General features: G+C 38.4%; 1 protein-coding gene across 3 annotated transcripts in view; it reads left to right on the top strand.

Annotated features, from left to right (window-relative positions):
• TMEM117 (transmembrane protein 117) overlaps nt 1-6,760 on the top strand; it is a 452,362-nt gene extending 445,602 nt beyond the window's left edge. For all 3 annotated transcript variants that reach the window (XM_088025581.1, XM_028123175.2, XM_028123176.2), the window contains one exon: nt 6,114-6,760. In XM_088025581.1, the coding sequence (XP_087881707.1) occupies nt 6,114-6,760 (647 nt within the window). The remainder of the gene's footprint in view (nt 1-6,113) is intronic.
• Nucleotides 6,761-15,246: the final 8,486 nt, after the last annotated feature.

Here is a 15,246-nt window from a genome sequence, read left to right on the forward strand (position 1 = left end):
AATTCTCTACTGTTATCTACTGTTCTGAGTCAAGAAGGAGAAGGCTAAGAATGGAAAAAAAAAAAATCTCTCTTCCAATGAAGAGCTGTGTATGTAGAGGGTTATCTGACACTGATGAGTTCCCATTGACATTTTAAAAGCATTTAGGATTTGGGTATTTTCTAATCCTGATTCCATGCTAGTTTTGTTTATGCATTTCAGAAATGAATTGTTGCATCTGTTTAGCTCATCTGGATCCCCCTTGACAGATGGTTTGCTGCCATGTGTATGAGCTTTCATTTTATAAGCTGGGCTGCAGCTTATAAAAATAAATCGTCTCTATCCAAGGGTGTGTTAAAATATTTTTTTCTGGGAATTTTGACTTCAGTAACAAAGGGGATAAATAGTTAGTGATTAGGTCACATCAGTGCTTTTAGCTCAAGCCCATTGTTCTTCTCTTAAACATAAATGCTAAATGTAACCGTGTAATTATTTCCTCTGGCCCCTTCCCTTTTACCTATGAGGTGAGTGCAAAGATGGATTCGAAATGTGACGTACTAAGTCTCTGGAGGCGAGAGAAGAATGGCCTCTCAATTCACTCTCGGAAGCTCCTCTGAGTCCTATTAATGCCAATCCCGGCGGAAGCTCTGCCATCTGTCATCCCAGCCAGACAAAGGAAGTGTCCCATTGGTGGCCATCATCTGAGTAAATTAGGAGGGGGTTGGGGGAAAGGCCAGAAGGAAGGCCTGTGCATCTGTGAGGAGAGAATTCACTCTTTTGGCACGATGGTGCCCATGGGAACCCTTTCGGCAAAAATGGAAAATGTAGAAGTAAACAAACCTCCATAGTGTCTGTGTTCTGTTCCAGCTTCCTGAGCGGTGTGAGGGCACAGGTGCCTTACAATGGCGAGAGTGTGGAAAATAATGAATAAAACCCCTCTGTTTTATTTCCATAGGTGCATAATTTCTGGTAAATGAGTTCCCAGAGATTCTTTTTTAAAGAGCTCTCCTGTGTCAGTCGGATCGTGGGAAATGCTGGGGAGGGCAGGCCAGTGGTTCATCCAGAAGAATATTCTGTCCAACAGAATTAACAAGCGGCTTGTTATAGGGAAATATGAGCATCCTGTTCACCGTGACAGTCTCCGAAGATCACTAATTTACCCATGGTACACAAGGACCTCTTGCTAGTCTCTCAGTTGTGAATTTTTCTAAACCTTTCCTGAAGCAGTTTCTATTTTCAACACATTTATACAGCTCTAAGAGTTAACTATGTTTATTTCTACATAAAGCAGCGATTCCTCATATTTGTCCAAAACTCATCTTCTTCAAGGCCACGGATGCTTTGCCCAAAGCCTGTCAGCCCTGGCTGCCCCTGAGCTGGCCTGCTATGTTCAAACTGAGGTGCCCTGTCTTCATTTGTGCATATATGAGGATTTTTGAGATAAAACTCACACACTCTTTGGAATTGTCTTTACTGCCAGAAGAGAGACTTGAAATATATAATGAATCATAATCTCCAAAATGAGTATTTTGCTTTCCCCAGTTTTCCAGATTATATCTGATTTTAGCAGTATCCTAAAATTCACCAGATCACTGTGACACATGTATTTGATTTGAAAGACTATGACTTTACTCCTTGGATTTGTCTGGATACATTATCTAGGGTTTACCTATTGGTTAACGGACATTTTCTGAATTAATATGTGTCTAAAACTAAGCTAGGATCTGGGGAATACAGAAACAAACATGACACAATTCCTAATCTCAAGAAAGTCAGAGTCTAATGGTCACCTAATTCAGTATAACCCCGTGGCTTTCCCTTCTCCTTGTATCATCGCAAGTTTCTACCTCTCTCTACTCATCATGTTGGATTATGTCCCACTTAGGAAATGACAATGACAGGAGAGGCACTTAGAGAAGCTATATTCATTTGCTTTTAAGTCTTAAGATGATGCTTTACTAACTCAAATAGCTCTTATTAATTCACAAATTTTTTAGTAAATATCTTCAATTTACTAAATGTTCTCCTTATGACCCAAGCACTTAATGTGGTTTCCAGATAGCCCTAAATTACATAGGAGTTACTTAAAGAGATGCTACCTTAGTGAGCCCTGTTTTCACGGCTCATGTCTGGAATGAAAGGACATTGAATATGGCCAAGAAGCCTGTTACAGCAAACTGTTACTTCTTTAATTATCCAACATTTATCTTTTTCAAGGCCATGGTTGCTTGCTATCCCATAATGGGTATTAAAAGGCTTTGTGGAGCATGACTATTTCATGTATCTGCACCGGATGCCAGAGTCTGGCCAAGTGGTGGCACTCATTTGGTATGAAGGTGCCCACAGCACAACTCAGTCTCAATGCTACATGGCAACTCTACTGAGTAAAAAATTTTTTTAATATTATAATTGCATATCTGAATAACGAAAGCCCTCTTATATGATGGAAATATTAGCACTTTATACTCTTTTGTCCTTAGTTGAAAAAATTACATTTTCCCCCAAATTGCTGTCATTTCCTATGCCAAGTGACGGTGATATTTAATGAAGAATCCTTTTAAAACCAACTAGCCCAGGATTCTATAATCTCCCACAATGTAAAAAGATAAAATTACCATTATAATATCATTTTTGACAATCGGTAGGATTCATTAAAAGTACAAAATACAAGAGAGAGGTAATCCCACCAACACCACGCAGTGATTTCTCATTAAAGGAGACAGTGAGCTATTTCAACAAGGAGATTAACAGAAATAATGTATGGATTCTCACCCTCCCTTCTTGCTGATTTACATTATGCTATGTAGTTGAAACAACAGGGGGAAATGCAAAATCTCTCCTATGATTAATGCTGAAATACTAAACCTTTTGTTATGGTTGATTGTACATTCACAACAACACACTTGGGAAATGGCAAGAGAGCATTTCTATTCTTTCCCTTTTTGTGTTTGATATCCTTTCCGTGTGGGTCATTTCAGGGACTCAACTTTATTTTTATGGTAAATAGTGTTTCTCAGAATATACAATTTTTAAAGGAAAGCTTTCTCTGCATGAAAATCGTGTATTCCATCTTTTTTTTGCTCTAATGGTGAGATTTCCTGGCCCATTATTAAACGTTAAGGTTTAGGTGATGTTTATTTCACAGACTCATCAAAGAGATTTTTAGGGCTGGGGAGAAACCTGAAGGATCAATAGCTCAACCCCCTCACTTGATAGACAAGAACAGTGACGTTGAGTTGTCTCGTGTGATTTTGCTTTCCGGTTTGCCACATCTCAGAGGGCAAAAGCAATTTGTTAAAGAGGAGAAAGCATTACAAAAGTAACAAAGCACTGTGGGAAAATAGAAGGATGTTAGCGAAAGATGAACATCCTTCCTCTGTGCAAATGCATAAATGGACCAGCAGTTTATGTCAGGTGGGCTGGAAACAAACAAAAAGTTAAGAAGAGCCATTTCTTCTGCATTTTTACCAGCTTCAAGGTTCAGCTGACTGGCTTTGACAGGGGGGTAGGAGGGGTAGAGACAGGGCTACATCCACAGAAGGAAAGAAATAGGATGTCAATAGGGAACCTGCCTCACTCTGTTCTCTCCCCTCTGCGCTTTCCACCCTGACATGGCCTGTCTACCGGGGGCGGGGGGGGGGGGGAGGGCGGCGGGGGGAGATGCTACTTCCTGTTCTTTAGCTTCAAAATTTGTGTATATAAATGACCTAGTCTCAGGACCATTCTCCTGCAAGTTGTAGACAAATTACCAGTTGCTAAGAATTTTCAACATGTTAAATATGCTGATTCACAAAGCATGTTTACCTATAACTACACACTGAGTCCTCTTAGATAACTGGTCCAGTTATATCTACCCAATGATGTCAGTGCTCAGTGATTCCTGCTGTTTTAGCCAAAGTGAGACATTTGATCACCTTTAGGATATATCTTTTTTGCAAACCCTTACATGATCTTCTGTCCTTCTATCACCGAGATCCTATACTAACTGGATTGAAGACATAGAAGAAAGAAATTACAGAAATAATATTCCTCTACATTTTTGGCAAATTTAATATATTTCAGAGAAACTTCAAATATAACTTCTCATTTTTTTCCTCATAATCATCCTTTGAGGTAGTTACGTTGATATTATTCTCTATTTCACCGAATAAAAAATTGAATTCACATAGCTAATAAGTAGAAGGATTTGGGGGAAGGGGACAGAATCATAGGACAAGAAGTCATCTGGTTCAGTTTCCTCAATTTGAAAATAAAACTATTGAGGTCTGGAGAGGTTAAACAGGTAACCCAAGGTTGTATTATTTAAGTTAAGCGTCTGGCTGAGCTTCATCTGCTGATTTCTAGCCTGCAGTTTTTTGTGACTGTGGTTCTTCCCCTCACAGATCTGTAAAGATGTGTTCGAGAGGGGTGATTATAACCCATTAACTGATGTTCTGCAACACGTTAATTTGCTCCTCCTCCCTCTCATCTAAATATTCAGACTCCAGGTCACATGAGAAATAACATAAAGTGATTCTTTAGTGTCAAAGTGTAGTGGTCAAATTCACCCAGCACCATTCAACTTAGGTGGGAGGAAAATAATGTAGGAAGTTTGGGGAAGAGCTCCTCCTAACCTCAGGGTTTCTTTTTAATTTGATCAGTGTATATTCACTTCAATTTTTATACTGATTTTATCTTTTTCCCTTGTCTATTGACATTCTCTGAGCATCTGTTCCCACCAGAAGAGCACCTTACTCCAAGCTCACTGAGTGTTCCTTTCTTCTCCCTGATTCTGTGATGCTGCTTAGCAGTGGTTTCTGATATCCTGTTACCCTAGATACAGGGACCACTTTATGAGGGACTGCTCTATTCGTGAGTTAATAAAAATGACCTAGAGAGAGTACAGGTTTCTCCAAGGGACCTTTGTGAGTCAAGAAGGTGATGGTCAGTCATGAAAATTCAAGGACCTGTCTTCCTCACTATCGGGTCTGGCTTCATAGCACATGTAGTTTATAGCAAGAGAGTAAGTATGTATCTGCTGCAACAGAGAAGCACCGGAGGCCACTCTCTCAGCTTGCTTTCCATCGTGGAAGCTACCAGCTATTGCCTCCTTAATATTGGATGAGAACCTCAGAACTTTTTCAATTCACTTGTCTCTCGTTCCTCTCCTGCATTCTCTTCCTACAATATTCTCCGCTATTTTCCTTCTTTCTCCCCACCCTTCTCTTCCGTATCACCTCATCTTTTCCTGTATGCTCTTTTATCTGTGGCATAATAAAAACATACACTAAAAGAAAGGCACCATTTTCCAGACTATTCTCTGTCCTTTTCTTCGAAGGACCACACGAATTGCTACTTCCTCCAAAATCCTTTCTGCAGATAATTCTACAGCCCTCAGTTTTTATTCCATTTTCCCCAACATCTTCAGCGTTTATATTAGATAACATGTCTCTAAGCAATGTCTTACTTGTATGAAAATTTTAACTACTACAAAGAAATTGTATATTCACTCTTCAAATCATGTCTTCTAAAGCAGTTTGTCAGCTTTGGTTGTATTTATACATCTGATAAATGGATACTGTTCAATGAGAATTTGATGCAATTATTTTTAAAGTCTTGAATGCTCAAATTATTGATCTGAATGGTTTAATCAACAGGTCACCTACAAACAACAATGTGAATTCAATTGATATACTGCTGTGTTTGCATTGCAAAATGATTTATTTCTTGCCTACACATAATTATAAAACTGTAAGAGATGTTCAATCATATGTTAGACTTTTCTAAGGATTTCATTAGAACTTTGTTTTTAAACATTAAGTGAAGTGTTCTAGAGAATAACCTACATGGAACCAAATTTGAGTATAGCTGCGGAGCCCAAAAACAAGGAGGCTTAATCTGGTTAGTGTAAGGAGCATAAATTATTGACTCTGGGACCCACAGTCACATTTTCACGTGTCTAGAATACAATTAGGAAATATCCTTTGTCAATTCACTTAATGGCAGCATAGCTATCTCAAAAAATTGCTAACAGGCCTAAAACATTAACACTTTATACTTGTATGCCATTATCTCCATTTTATTGGAGAAAGCCCTATTGCAATTTCCTAGGTCTTTGACTAATATGCAGTATTTCTTTTTTTTTTTTAATGCAGGTAAATGGTTTAACTACGGAATTATCTTTCTCGTCTTAATTTTGGATCTTAATATGTGGAAGAACCAAATATTTTATAAGCCTCATGAATACGGACAGTACATTGGCCCAGGGCAGAAGATATACACAGTGAAAGACTCAGAAAGTTTAAAGGATTTGAACAGAACCAAACTTTCCTGGGAATGGAGGTCCAATCACACTAACCCTCAGACTAACAAAACCTATGTTGAGGGAGATATGTTCTTACACAGCAGGTTCATAGGGGCTAGCCTTGATGTCAAGTGTCTGGCTTTTGTTCCAAGTTTAATAGCTTTTGTGTGGTTTGGATTCTTCATTTGGTTCTTTGGACGGTTTCTGAAAAATGAGCAAGGCATGGAGAATCAAGACAAAACTTACACTCGCATGAAAAGAAAATCACCGTCAGAACACAGCAAGGACATGGGAATCACTCGAGAAAACACGCAGGCCTCAGTGGAAGACCCACTGAGCGACCCTCCCTTGGTCTGCATCAGATCCGACTTCAACGAGATTGTCTACAAGTCTTCCCACCTCACGTCGGAAAACTTGAGCTCGCACTTGAATGAATCTACCAGTGCGACAGAAGCTGATCCAGACCCAACGACTTCTAAAAGTACGCCTACGAACTAGATTCCCTTACTTGGAGATAGCACAAAAAAGCAAACTTGAGTGTAACTTTAAAAAAGTTAGTCTTTCCTTTTGTAAATGTAAGGTTTACGTAGTGTTAGGTAAAGAAACACGAACAATGCTACAACGGTGCTCAACATGCTTTTTCTAGGACTCATTGTTTTCTATTTGTATTATAATACACGTGCCTACTGTATATCTAACGTCCTCTAGAGATTGCTTTTCACAATTGCACAAGCTATTTACTGACTTTACAGCATAGTAGACGATTAGCTGATTACCCGTGTATCTGATGTTCAACCATAGTGGTGCCTTGAGACATTAAACTGTTTTTAACTGTACCAGAACTGAAGTGTGTAACAGTCCTCAAACCTACTTCACATGGGTTTTTTTTGTATACAATTATTTTGATCTACATTTGATGTCTTAGCAGGAAACAGATATAGTCGTGATGTGGCTTAGGAAGTATCTCTTGTTTCCTATTCAGCAGTGGAGTTGGTGACTTTGACAGCAGGATTGCACAGAGGCCTGCTGATAACCTTTGAATTTGTTTTGGCTATCTGCCAAATACAAATACAGATTCGAAATTCAGTATGAGGAGAACGATAATCCAGCATGGGTCACTACCTGTGAAATGTGGCTTTCTCCAACCAGTAATTGCAATTAGATGATAATACCTAATTATGTTTTCCTAATTAAAGATAAATTGCTACTTGATTAAATATCCTGCCCTTCACCTATGGGAACAAAGGTTAAGAGGCACAGTTGGGTGAACTCTCAAATTTATTGGCATTTACACAAAGCGCTAGAAAACCCAAGGGACTGAAGTTTTAATCATGTGAGAGTTGTACTATCTGCAATATTTGTACATCTTTCTGTAAATATGGCTCTGGACAATGAAAATTGAAAAACATATGCCAACCTTGAATAAGGGAACTCCTCTAAAAATCATGCAGCAGAACCTTGTGAGGTAGAAAAAGATGTGCATGAAAGAATCTATTCAAGTAGCTTGTTTTGTGTGTGCATTTTTTTAAAGAATTAAACATCATGCATTAATAAATATAAATTATATATCAATAATTATGTGATGTAGTTTTTTGTTTGTAATAAAGGGATTCACTTGTATCTTAGTTTAACAACAGCCCATTTAATTTTTTTAACTTGGTGCCAGATGAGTTAAAAAATGGAATACACCCAACGTGCTTTTAATTTTGTTCCATAAATTGTGGTTACATGTTCTTGAGGGGGTTAGAGGAGATCACTTTTAAGACCAAATTATTTTCCTGTCATATACTGACATAGCTGTATTTTGTCTTTATGATTTTTAAAATCTCTCTTGTTTTGATCTATCTGCTTTTAAGCTTGCAGCATGCTGAATTTAGCATGCATAATAGAACTATGCATTTATCTGTCACTTGAGAGCCAGCTTTAATAAACATCTTCCTACAATTGTTTATTAAGCAATTGGAACCATGCCCCTGCTGTTTCTTTTACCTTTAATAGCCATGCCTGGTGCTACTTAGAATCATAAATATCTCTGACACTAAAAATGCAGAGATCAAGCTTACCTTAGTAACCCACTGACCATACTGTCCAAAGAACCTTACCATGTTATTGCTTATATGTGGTAACATTGGCCATTACCAAATTTGCATAGTATAAAACATTCAACTTTTGACTCTAGGACAAGTAAATAATACCACCTAGGACTCTATATATTTTATTCTGAAAGTCATTGTCTTGTAGAATGAAGAAGGAAGTTGATTTAGAAAGTGGGTATTCATGATCAGTATGCAGTCCTTATGAAAATATTAAGAATTTTTAGGTGGGTGTTAAGGAAAAAGTGGTTCAATGATGTAACCTAATTAAAAGAAGATGGAAAAAAATAACCCTAGAGCATTATGCTTATGTGTTTCTAGGGATTGACTAGAGAAGTTGGCTATCAGCTGATATGAAAATAGATCTTTAAAGTTTTCCCGAAGTTTTGATAACAAATAGAATATTTTCCAGTAATGGCATTTTTTTTCAGCAATAGAATTTTAATGACATTTAATGGCATTTAAACAAGATCCAAGTCTTTGAAGGTTTCCAACAGTTATGTATATCAATGTTGACATATTTATCTACCTATGGGTCTCCTTCCTTCTTTTGCTACCTCTTTTAGATAGCACATCACATCTGCACTTATAGCAGTTAAGGATTAGCAAATAAAATTTAAAAATAAAATAAATAAAAAATATAAAAAATATAAAATAATAAAATAAAATAAAATAGTAAAAGTCAAAATCACATGTACTTAATGTTTAGTCTTGAATCATGAGTCATATACCAATAGACTATGACTCTACAGAGCTTTTTGAATACCAAACCTTTTGGACTATCAACGGCATTACAAATAAAAAATGTGTAGTAAACCTGGAAAATGAAGAGTTAAAAAAAGGATTAAAAAAATCACTAACCACAGATTCTAAAGAAAGCATAACAAATGTGATGCCTTAATTGCAATGATGCTTAAGGTCTATAAACAATTATATTTCTACTGTTCAGTAATTACAGTATTTTCTTTCATGCAGTGCACAATTTGTACTAATTTCACACAATTTTAGTATCCTACATTATAGAGTACTTCATTAGTAGTTTAAATGGAAAATTAAGTAAACACTATGAATTTATGCCTGATAATATATGCCTAGACATAAATCTCATCACTACATGCCCGTTTATATTACATAACCATACTTAGTTATCTCGTACTCTCCCCATGCTGGCCACTTACCATGCTCACTTATCTTTTAGCACAGCTAAGATCACCTGTGAATCCTATTAGAAGTGCTAAGAATTATTTGTTCTCCATTTGCCCGGAGAGTCAGCCAGGAACAAAATCTTTTACATTGATAGCATCAGATTTCACAACAAGTAATTCCCACCAGCACTACTGGCTGACAAGGCCATGTCAAAGAAGTTGTGCAACACAGATGCTCAGAGTTGAGACAGGGAGTCAATACCGCTGTCATAGCTCACAACTGGGCCCCATAAGCAATTCTGGTACATTATGTGCCTACCCTGTGGATGACCAACACAACCCAATATGAAACTCGGGAAAGGTAATGCTAATAAATCACTCCTAGCTGTCCCTGTAACTGATGACTCATGGTGCCAACTGAATTCTCTGACTTTCACCTAAGACCTTAGCACCCCGTTATTGCTTATCCTCTATCTGTCCTCACTCTGAAACTGATCCCTATTTTAAATTAAAACTCTTGGCTATGCAGCCACAATCTGGGTATTATGCTTTTATCGGTTTCTTCCTGCTCAGACTGTGATGGCTTGCTACTCTATCTGGTCTGATGTCCTCCAGCTTTGCCCCTCAGAATTCAACTCTAACCTATATTAGCTAGTCCTGCCATTAAGAGGGGGAGAGCAAGTCCATTAGTTTTGCAACAGGCAAACTGGCACTTTTCTCATTTACCCGAATTTTTAAACATATTTATGTGCATAGGCTTGTGATTAATGGGAACTGATATAGATAAGAGAATCAAGGTCATAAATATTTTGCTTACTAGCATTTAGACTGGACTAGAACTGAATTATAATCTGAACAACTAGAGAAGTTTAGATGTGGTATTTATAGCTCACAAGTCACTTTTTTTTTTTTTTAAGATTTTATTTATTTGAGAGAGACACAGCAAGAGGGAACACGAGCAGGGGAGTGGGAGAGGGAGAAGCAGGCTTCCTGCGGAGCAGGGAGCCCGATGTGGGGCTCGATTCCAGGACCCTGGGACCATGACCTGAGCCGAACGCAGACGTTTAACGACTGAGCCACCCAGGTGCTCGCTCACAAGTCATTCTTGTTGAAGCTAACTGGAAAAAGAGGTGGATATTTATAATGGAAAGAGAAGGTTAGGGAGATGGTGGAACATGAATGCAAGTTGCTGTCATGAAATCTTGGAAATGGAAAATGGCAGTTTGACTGTGAATGGGCTTTAGAACTCTGGGCAGGGGAAGGAGGCCTTTGTAGAAGAAACGTCAGCATAAAGTTATCGTGACTCCGATACTCCTACCTAATAGGAGTCCTAACAGGACTCAAGAACAGATGTTCAACATAGCTGAGGGGGTTATACAAAAGGTTGGTTGGTTGGTTTAGTTTCTTAAGCATTCTAGCACTCACATTATTCTGTGTCTGCCCCAAGGAGCATGGTGAGACCTGGGCGAGGGGACATGGGCCTATGAAACAAACAACAGAGGTGGGTATGGGTGGAGTGGGCAATGTGAGAAGAGAAAAACAAAAACCAACACGTAACAATTCAGAGAGACCGGAACATCCTTGAGGGAAGAACAAAGATGGGGGCAAAGTCTGTTTGTAAACATTTTATCAGTGTATCAAAGTTGACATCTTGTAAACAAAAATGTCTTACAGATGCTTTATGATAGACATTCTGAGCATTTTTAATGAGAAACAAAATTAATATTACTAATTTAATATGTGTAATATACCACAGTATTATTTTAATTTAGTGTAAGGAATCAGTTATTTTACTTCAGAGAGCATAAAACACATATAAGGTATTTCACAGGCTTATTTCTTACCTCTATCCTCCAACACAATTTTTCATAAGGGTCTTAAGTTCCTTTACACCAAATAATTGTACTACTGAGCTTTTTGAGGACCTACCTGCATGATTGAGGAGGACGACTACAACTTATAATTGAGAAATATAGTCACAAAACAAATTTATAGATGCTCCAAACCCTAATAAATTTTTTCATTCTATCCAGATCATTGCTCAATTCTCATATGAATAAGACTACCATTTTGAGTATTTACTACATGCATATAAATTATCCCATTTAATCCTCACATTAACCACTGAAGGTAAATATGGTTAATTTTACTTAACAGATGATAAAAACTAAGGCGCAGAGAGGTTTATTAATCTGCCCAAGGTCACAAGGCTGGTAAATACAGAATTAAGATTTGAATGCAGATTTGTCTGACTCCAAAGCCCCATTATTTCCCATTATAATCCTTCATTAAGATCTATTCAAACTATAGACTCCATTTCAAACAGGATCTTTTGGTGAGGATGACCTGAGGAACACTGTAAAACTGTTCAGATGCTTGATTTCTAGCAACTCTTACCTCTCAAGAATCTGAGCTAAATAATTACTAACAGGTATCTGGATGCAATCTACAGGTTGTATCTTATGACTGAAACAGATAAGGTTGAATTAAATGACAGAAGCATTCAGTTCATTGCCAGTTGTTCTGATTTAAACTACATTTATAAATCCACAACACAGATTTGTTCTGACACAATTTCCAGCATTGGAATTGGTTTATTTCATGATTTCACTTTTCTTGGGGGCGGGGAAAGAATTGACCTCTTTTGAACACACCCCCAGGCAGATGTCAGGGTGAGGGATAGGTATGAATATTCAAACAAGGAAAAAGAATGATTCGTGAATGGACAGATTTAGAAAGCTTAATTTGAATAGGGGCTCTAGAAATAACTGTATTTTGAAGAAACCATCCAAAATGTATTATTTTTAAAAATTGTCATCAAGGTGAGGAAGCTGTACTGTGATAGGACAAGCACTGGCTTCACAAACATGTCCCTGGAACACTATAACCCTTAGTTTCTTATCCCCCCAGTGGGAATACCCCACAGAGTTCTGAAGAGGGTGACCTAAAAGTCTATGGGGAAGAATTCTGTGAACTGCAGGGAGTTGTGCAGATGTGAGGTTATATCGCAGGTGTGGGCACCCGTCCCCCACCCCCCACCCCCTGCAGTGTCCACCTTTCAATGGAACCCATTCGGTTTGCCTTCACCAGCAGCTCTGGGCTGATGCTGCCACTGAACATGGTTAGGCTGTTTGCTCCCAGTTTTCTGTCTCTCTGTAATTGTTTTGACTCTACAAACTGCAATGTTAACACATTTCCCTGTTAACAGAAGTTCAGATTCCTTAGTTTAAAGCAAGTGGCTAAGTTGTCTGAAATCAATGGTGGTAATCCCTTGGAGCTGCTGGGCCAAACTTATTCCTCAAGGTTTTCTCTGCTCTAGCGTTCTTAAATTTTCTTTCCTTTTATGATTGCTTTAGCAGCTTCTCTTATCAGGACTTTCTCATCGTGCCAGTAATCCACCACCTTTCATAAATCCTGAAGTGTCTTCAGCATTTCACCGAGAGCCAACACACACACCTGAGCCCTGCACTTCAGGATCTCCCCAGCTGTATTTGGAGGCACTAAATCAGGGAGTCACTCCAGCTTGCCTTTTAGGAAGAATGTACCTTCCCCGTACCATGGAATCCAGGCAACACCTCAGCCACACCATGGTCGTTTAAAGAATGACATTTTAAAACAGTATTGTGGTTTTCCGTTCAGCTTATAGACTGATTTGTTTTGAATACCTTATTTTACCTGGATAGTCCAGTTGACTTCAACCTAACCACAGAGGAAAAGGTCTGCACTTAAAACTGGTCACTCTTACTGAAATAAAATGTGTAAAGTGAGACAAAGAGCAATAACCAATTCAGGAAAGACAACTCTAACAATTACTATTCAGATTTGATAATGATTAAATTACTATAAAATTGCCTTTGAACAAATTAAAATGCTCTTGAATTTGAAGAGCAATATTTAGAGTTTCCAATATGCCAGAAAACTGGGAGGCTCTGCCATTTGCATATCCAATGGTCTCTTTCTGGGGGAAATAGATTGTATCACCTTTGTGTCTCACCAGTCTGCTCTCCTCTCTGTCATTATTACCTACTGCCATGCAGAGATCTGATCATCTCTTCTTAGGAAAACTGCAGGGTGGTCTTAACTGGTCTTCCTGACTCTCACCTTGTCCAGTGCAATCCATTTTCTATACTTTTATCAGAACGATCTTTCTAGGGTCTAAATCTGAACGTGTTATTTCACTCTTTCAGTGACCATATATTGCTCACCAGTGGGGTTTTGTTTGTTTGTTTAAAGATTTTTTTTATTTACTTGAGAAAGAGAGTGAGCATGAGTAGGGTGAGGGGTGGAGGGAGAAGCAGGCTCCCCACTGAGCAGGGAGCCCAGAGGACGTGGGGCTCGATCCTGGGACTCTGGGATGATGACCTTAGCCAAAGGCAGACATTTAACCAACTGAGCCACCCAGGCATCCCTCACCAGTGGTTTTTAATAATACTGTCTACAACTCCAAATTCCCAGTACCTTAACAACAAAATTTCCTTTCTTGCTCATGTTGCAATTAAATTGGGTTTCCAATTGGTGGCTTTCCATTTAGCGACTTGAGGTTTCAGACATATTCCAATAAGTGGTTCCTTGACTCTCTGGGATCTTGGTCTTCGGTGTAGCTGGCTGATGAAGAAGGCGAGAAGGTGAGGAAGACTCTATAGGAAGTTTTAGGAACATATCTGGAAATGACATACATCACTTTTTGCATTCCACTGGCCAGAATTCTGTTGCAGGGCCTGCCTAACTGCAAAGGATGACAGAAAATGCCATTTAGCTCTGTGCCCATAAAGGACAGGGAACAATTTGGGGAATTTCTAGTCAGAGAAGTATTTACAAAATATGTACCCAATCAGGTCTCGCACCTGGAAGTTCCAGCTCAGAGGGTTTGGGATGGAACTAAAGTTGAGCTGAGTTTTGAGTTCCATGCGTGATTTTCTAACAAACATCAATTCTGATAAAAGGCAGAATCCTATCTGGTACTCAAGACCCTCTGACTTCTTTTCTGTTTTCTGTTGTTTTTTTCCCATGCACAGTGGGTCTAATCATCCAGCCATGTTAGACTACTTACTGCTCTTCTAATGAGCCACTGTACAATTTCACTCCGCTTTTGCTCAGCATCTTCCCCCAGTATAAACTCAAGTATTACCTCTTTTATTAAGTCTTTCTTCACGTTCCAAAGTAGAACTGACTGCTCTATTGTGTTCCTATATGACCTATATTTCATCTCTTCTAGTATCTTTAACATTCTCTTCCTCTAGATGTTTACACGTCTGTATCTTCTATTAGATTACAATGTCCTTGATTCTGCCTATAAGGACAACCTGAGGTGGGGAGAGGAATTAAATATTAATTGTATCATACTTTCTAGCTCAATAAAATTTGAATAAGTATATAAAGAGTGAGGCAATGTACTCAGAATTGTCTCATTTATGTAGCATGATATGCTCAAATTCTCTGATCTCCTCCCTGATAAATGTTGTAGGGGAATGTACTGTGCCAATCAAATCCTTTCAGTTAGGTAGGAGGCGGGATCATTATTTACATTCAATATGGGGAGTGAGGGGTATATTAATCAGGGTTCTCCACAGAATCAGAACATATAGGATGTGCAGATACAGATATAGGAGATGAAGATAGATAGAGAAAGAGATGAAGACTTATTATGAGGAAGTGTCTCATTCAGAAACAACCCCCCCCAAGACACACGCAGATACAGGGTTTAATCTGGATACCCATGCCCACTCAAGTTGAAATAGAAAATTAA

This window comes from Eumetopias jubatus, unplaced genomic scaffold (genome assembly GCF_037043125.1).
Source record: "Eumetopias jubatus isolate StellerSeaLion01/CBP00866 unplaced genomic scaffold, mEumJub1_p1.0 scaffold_8, whole genome shotgun sequence".
NCBI classification, from domain to species: domain Eukaryota; kingdom Metazoa; phylum Chordata; class Mammalia; order Carnivora; family Otariidae; genus Eumetopias; species Eumetopias jubatus.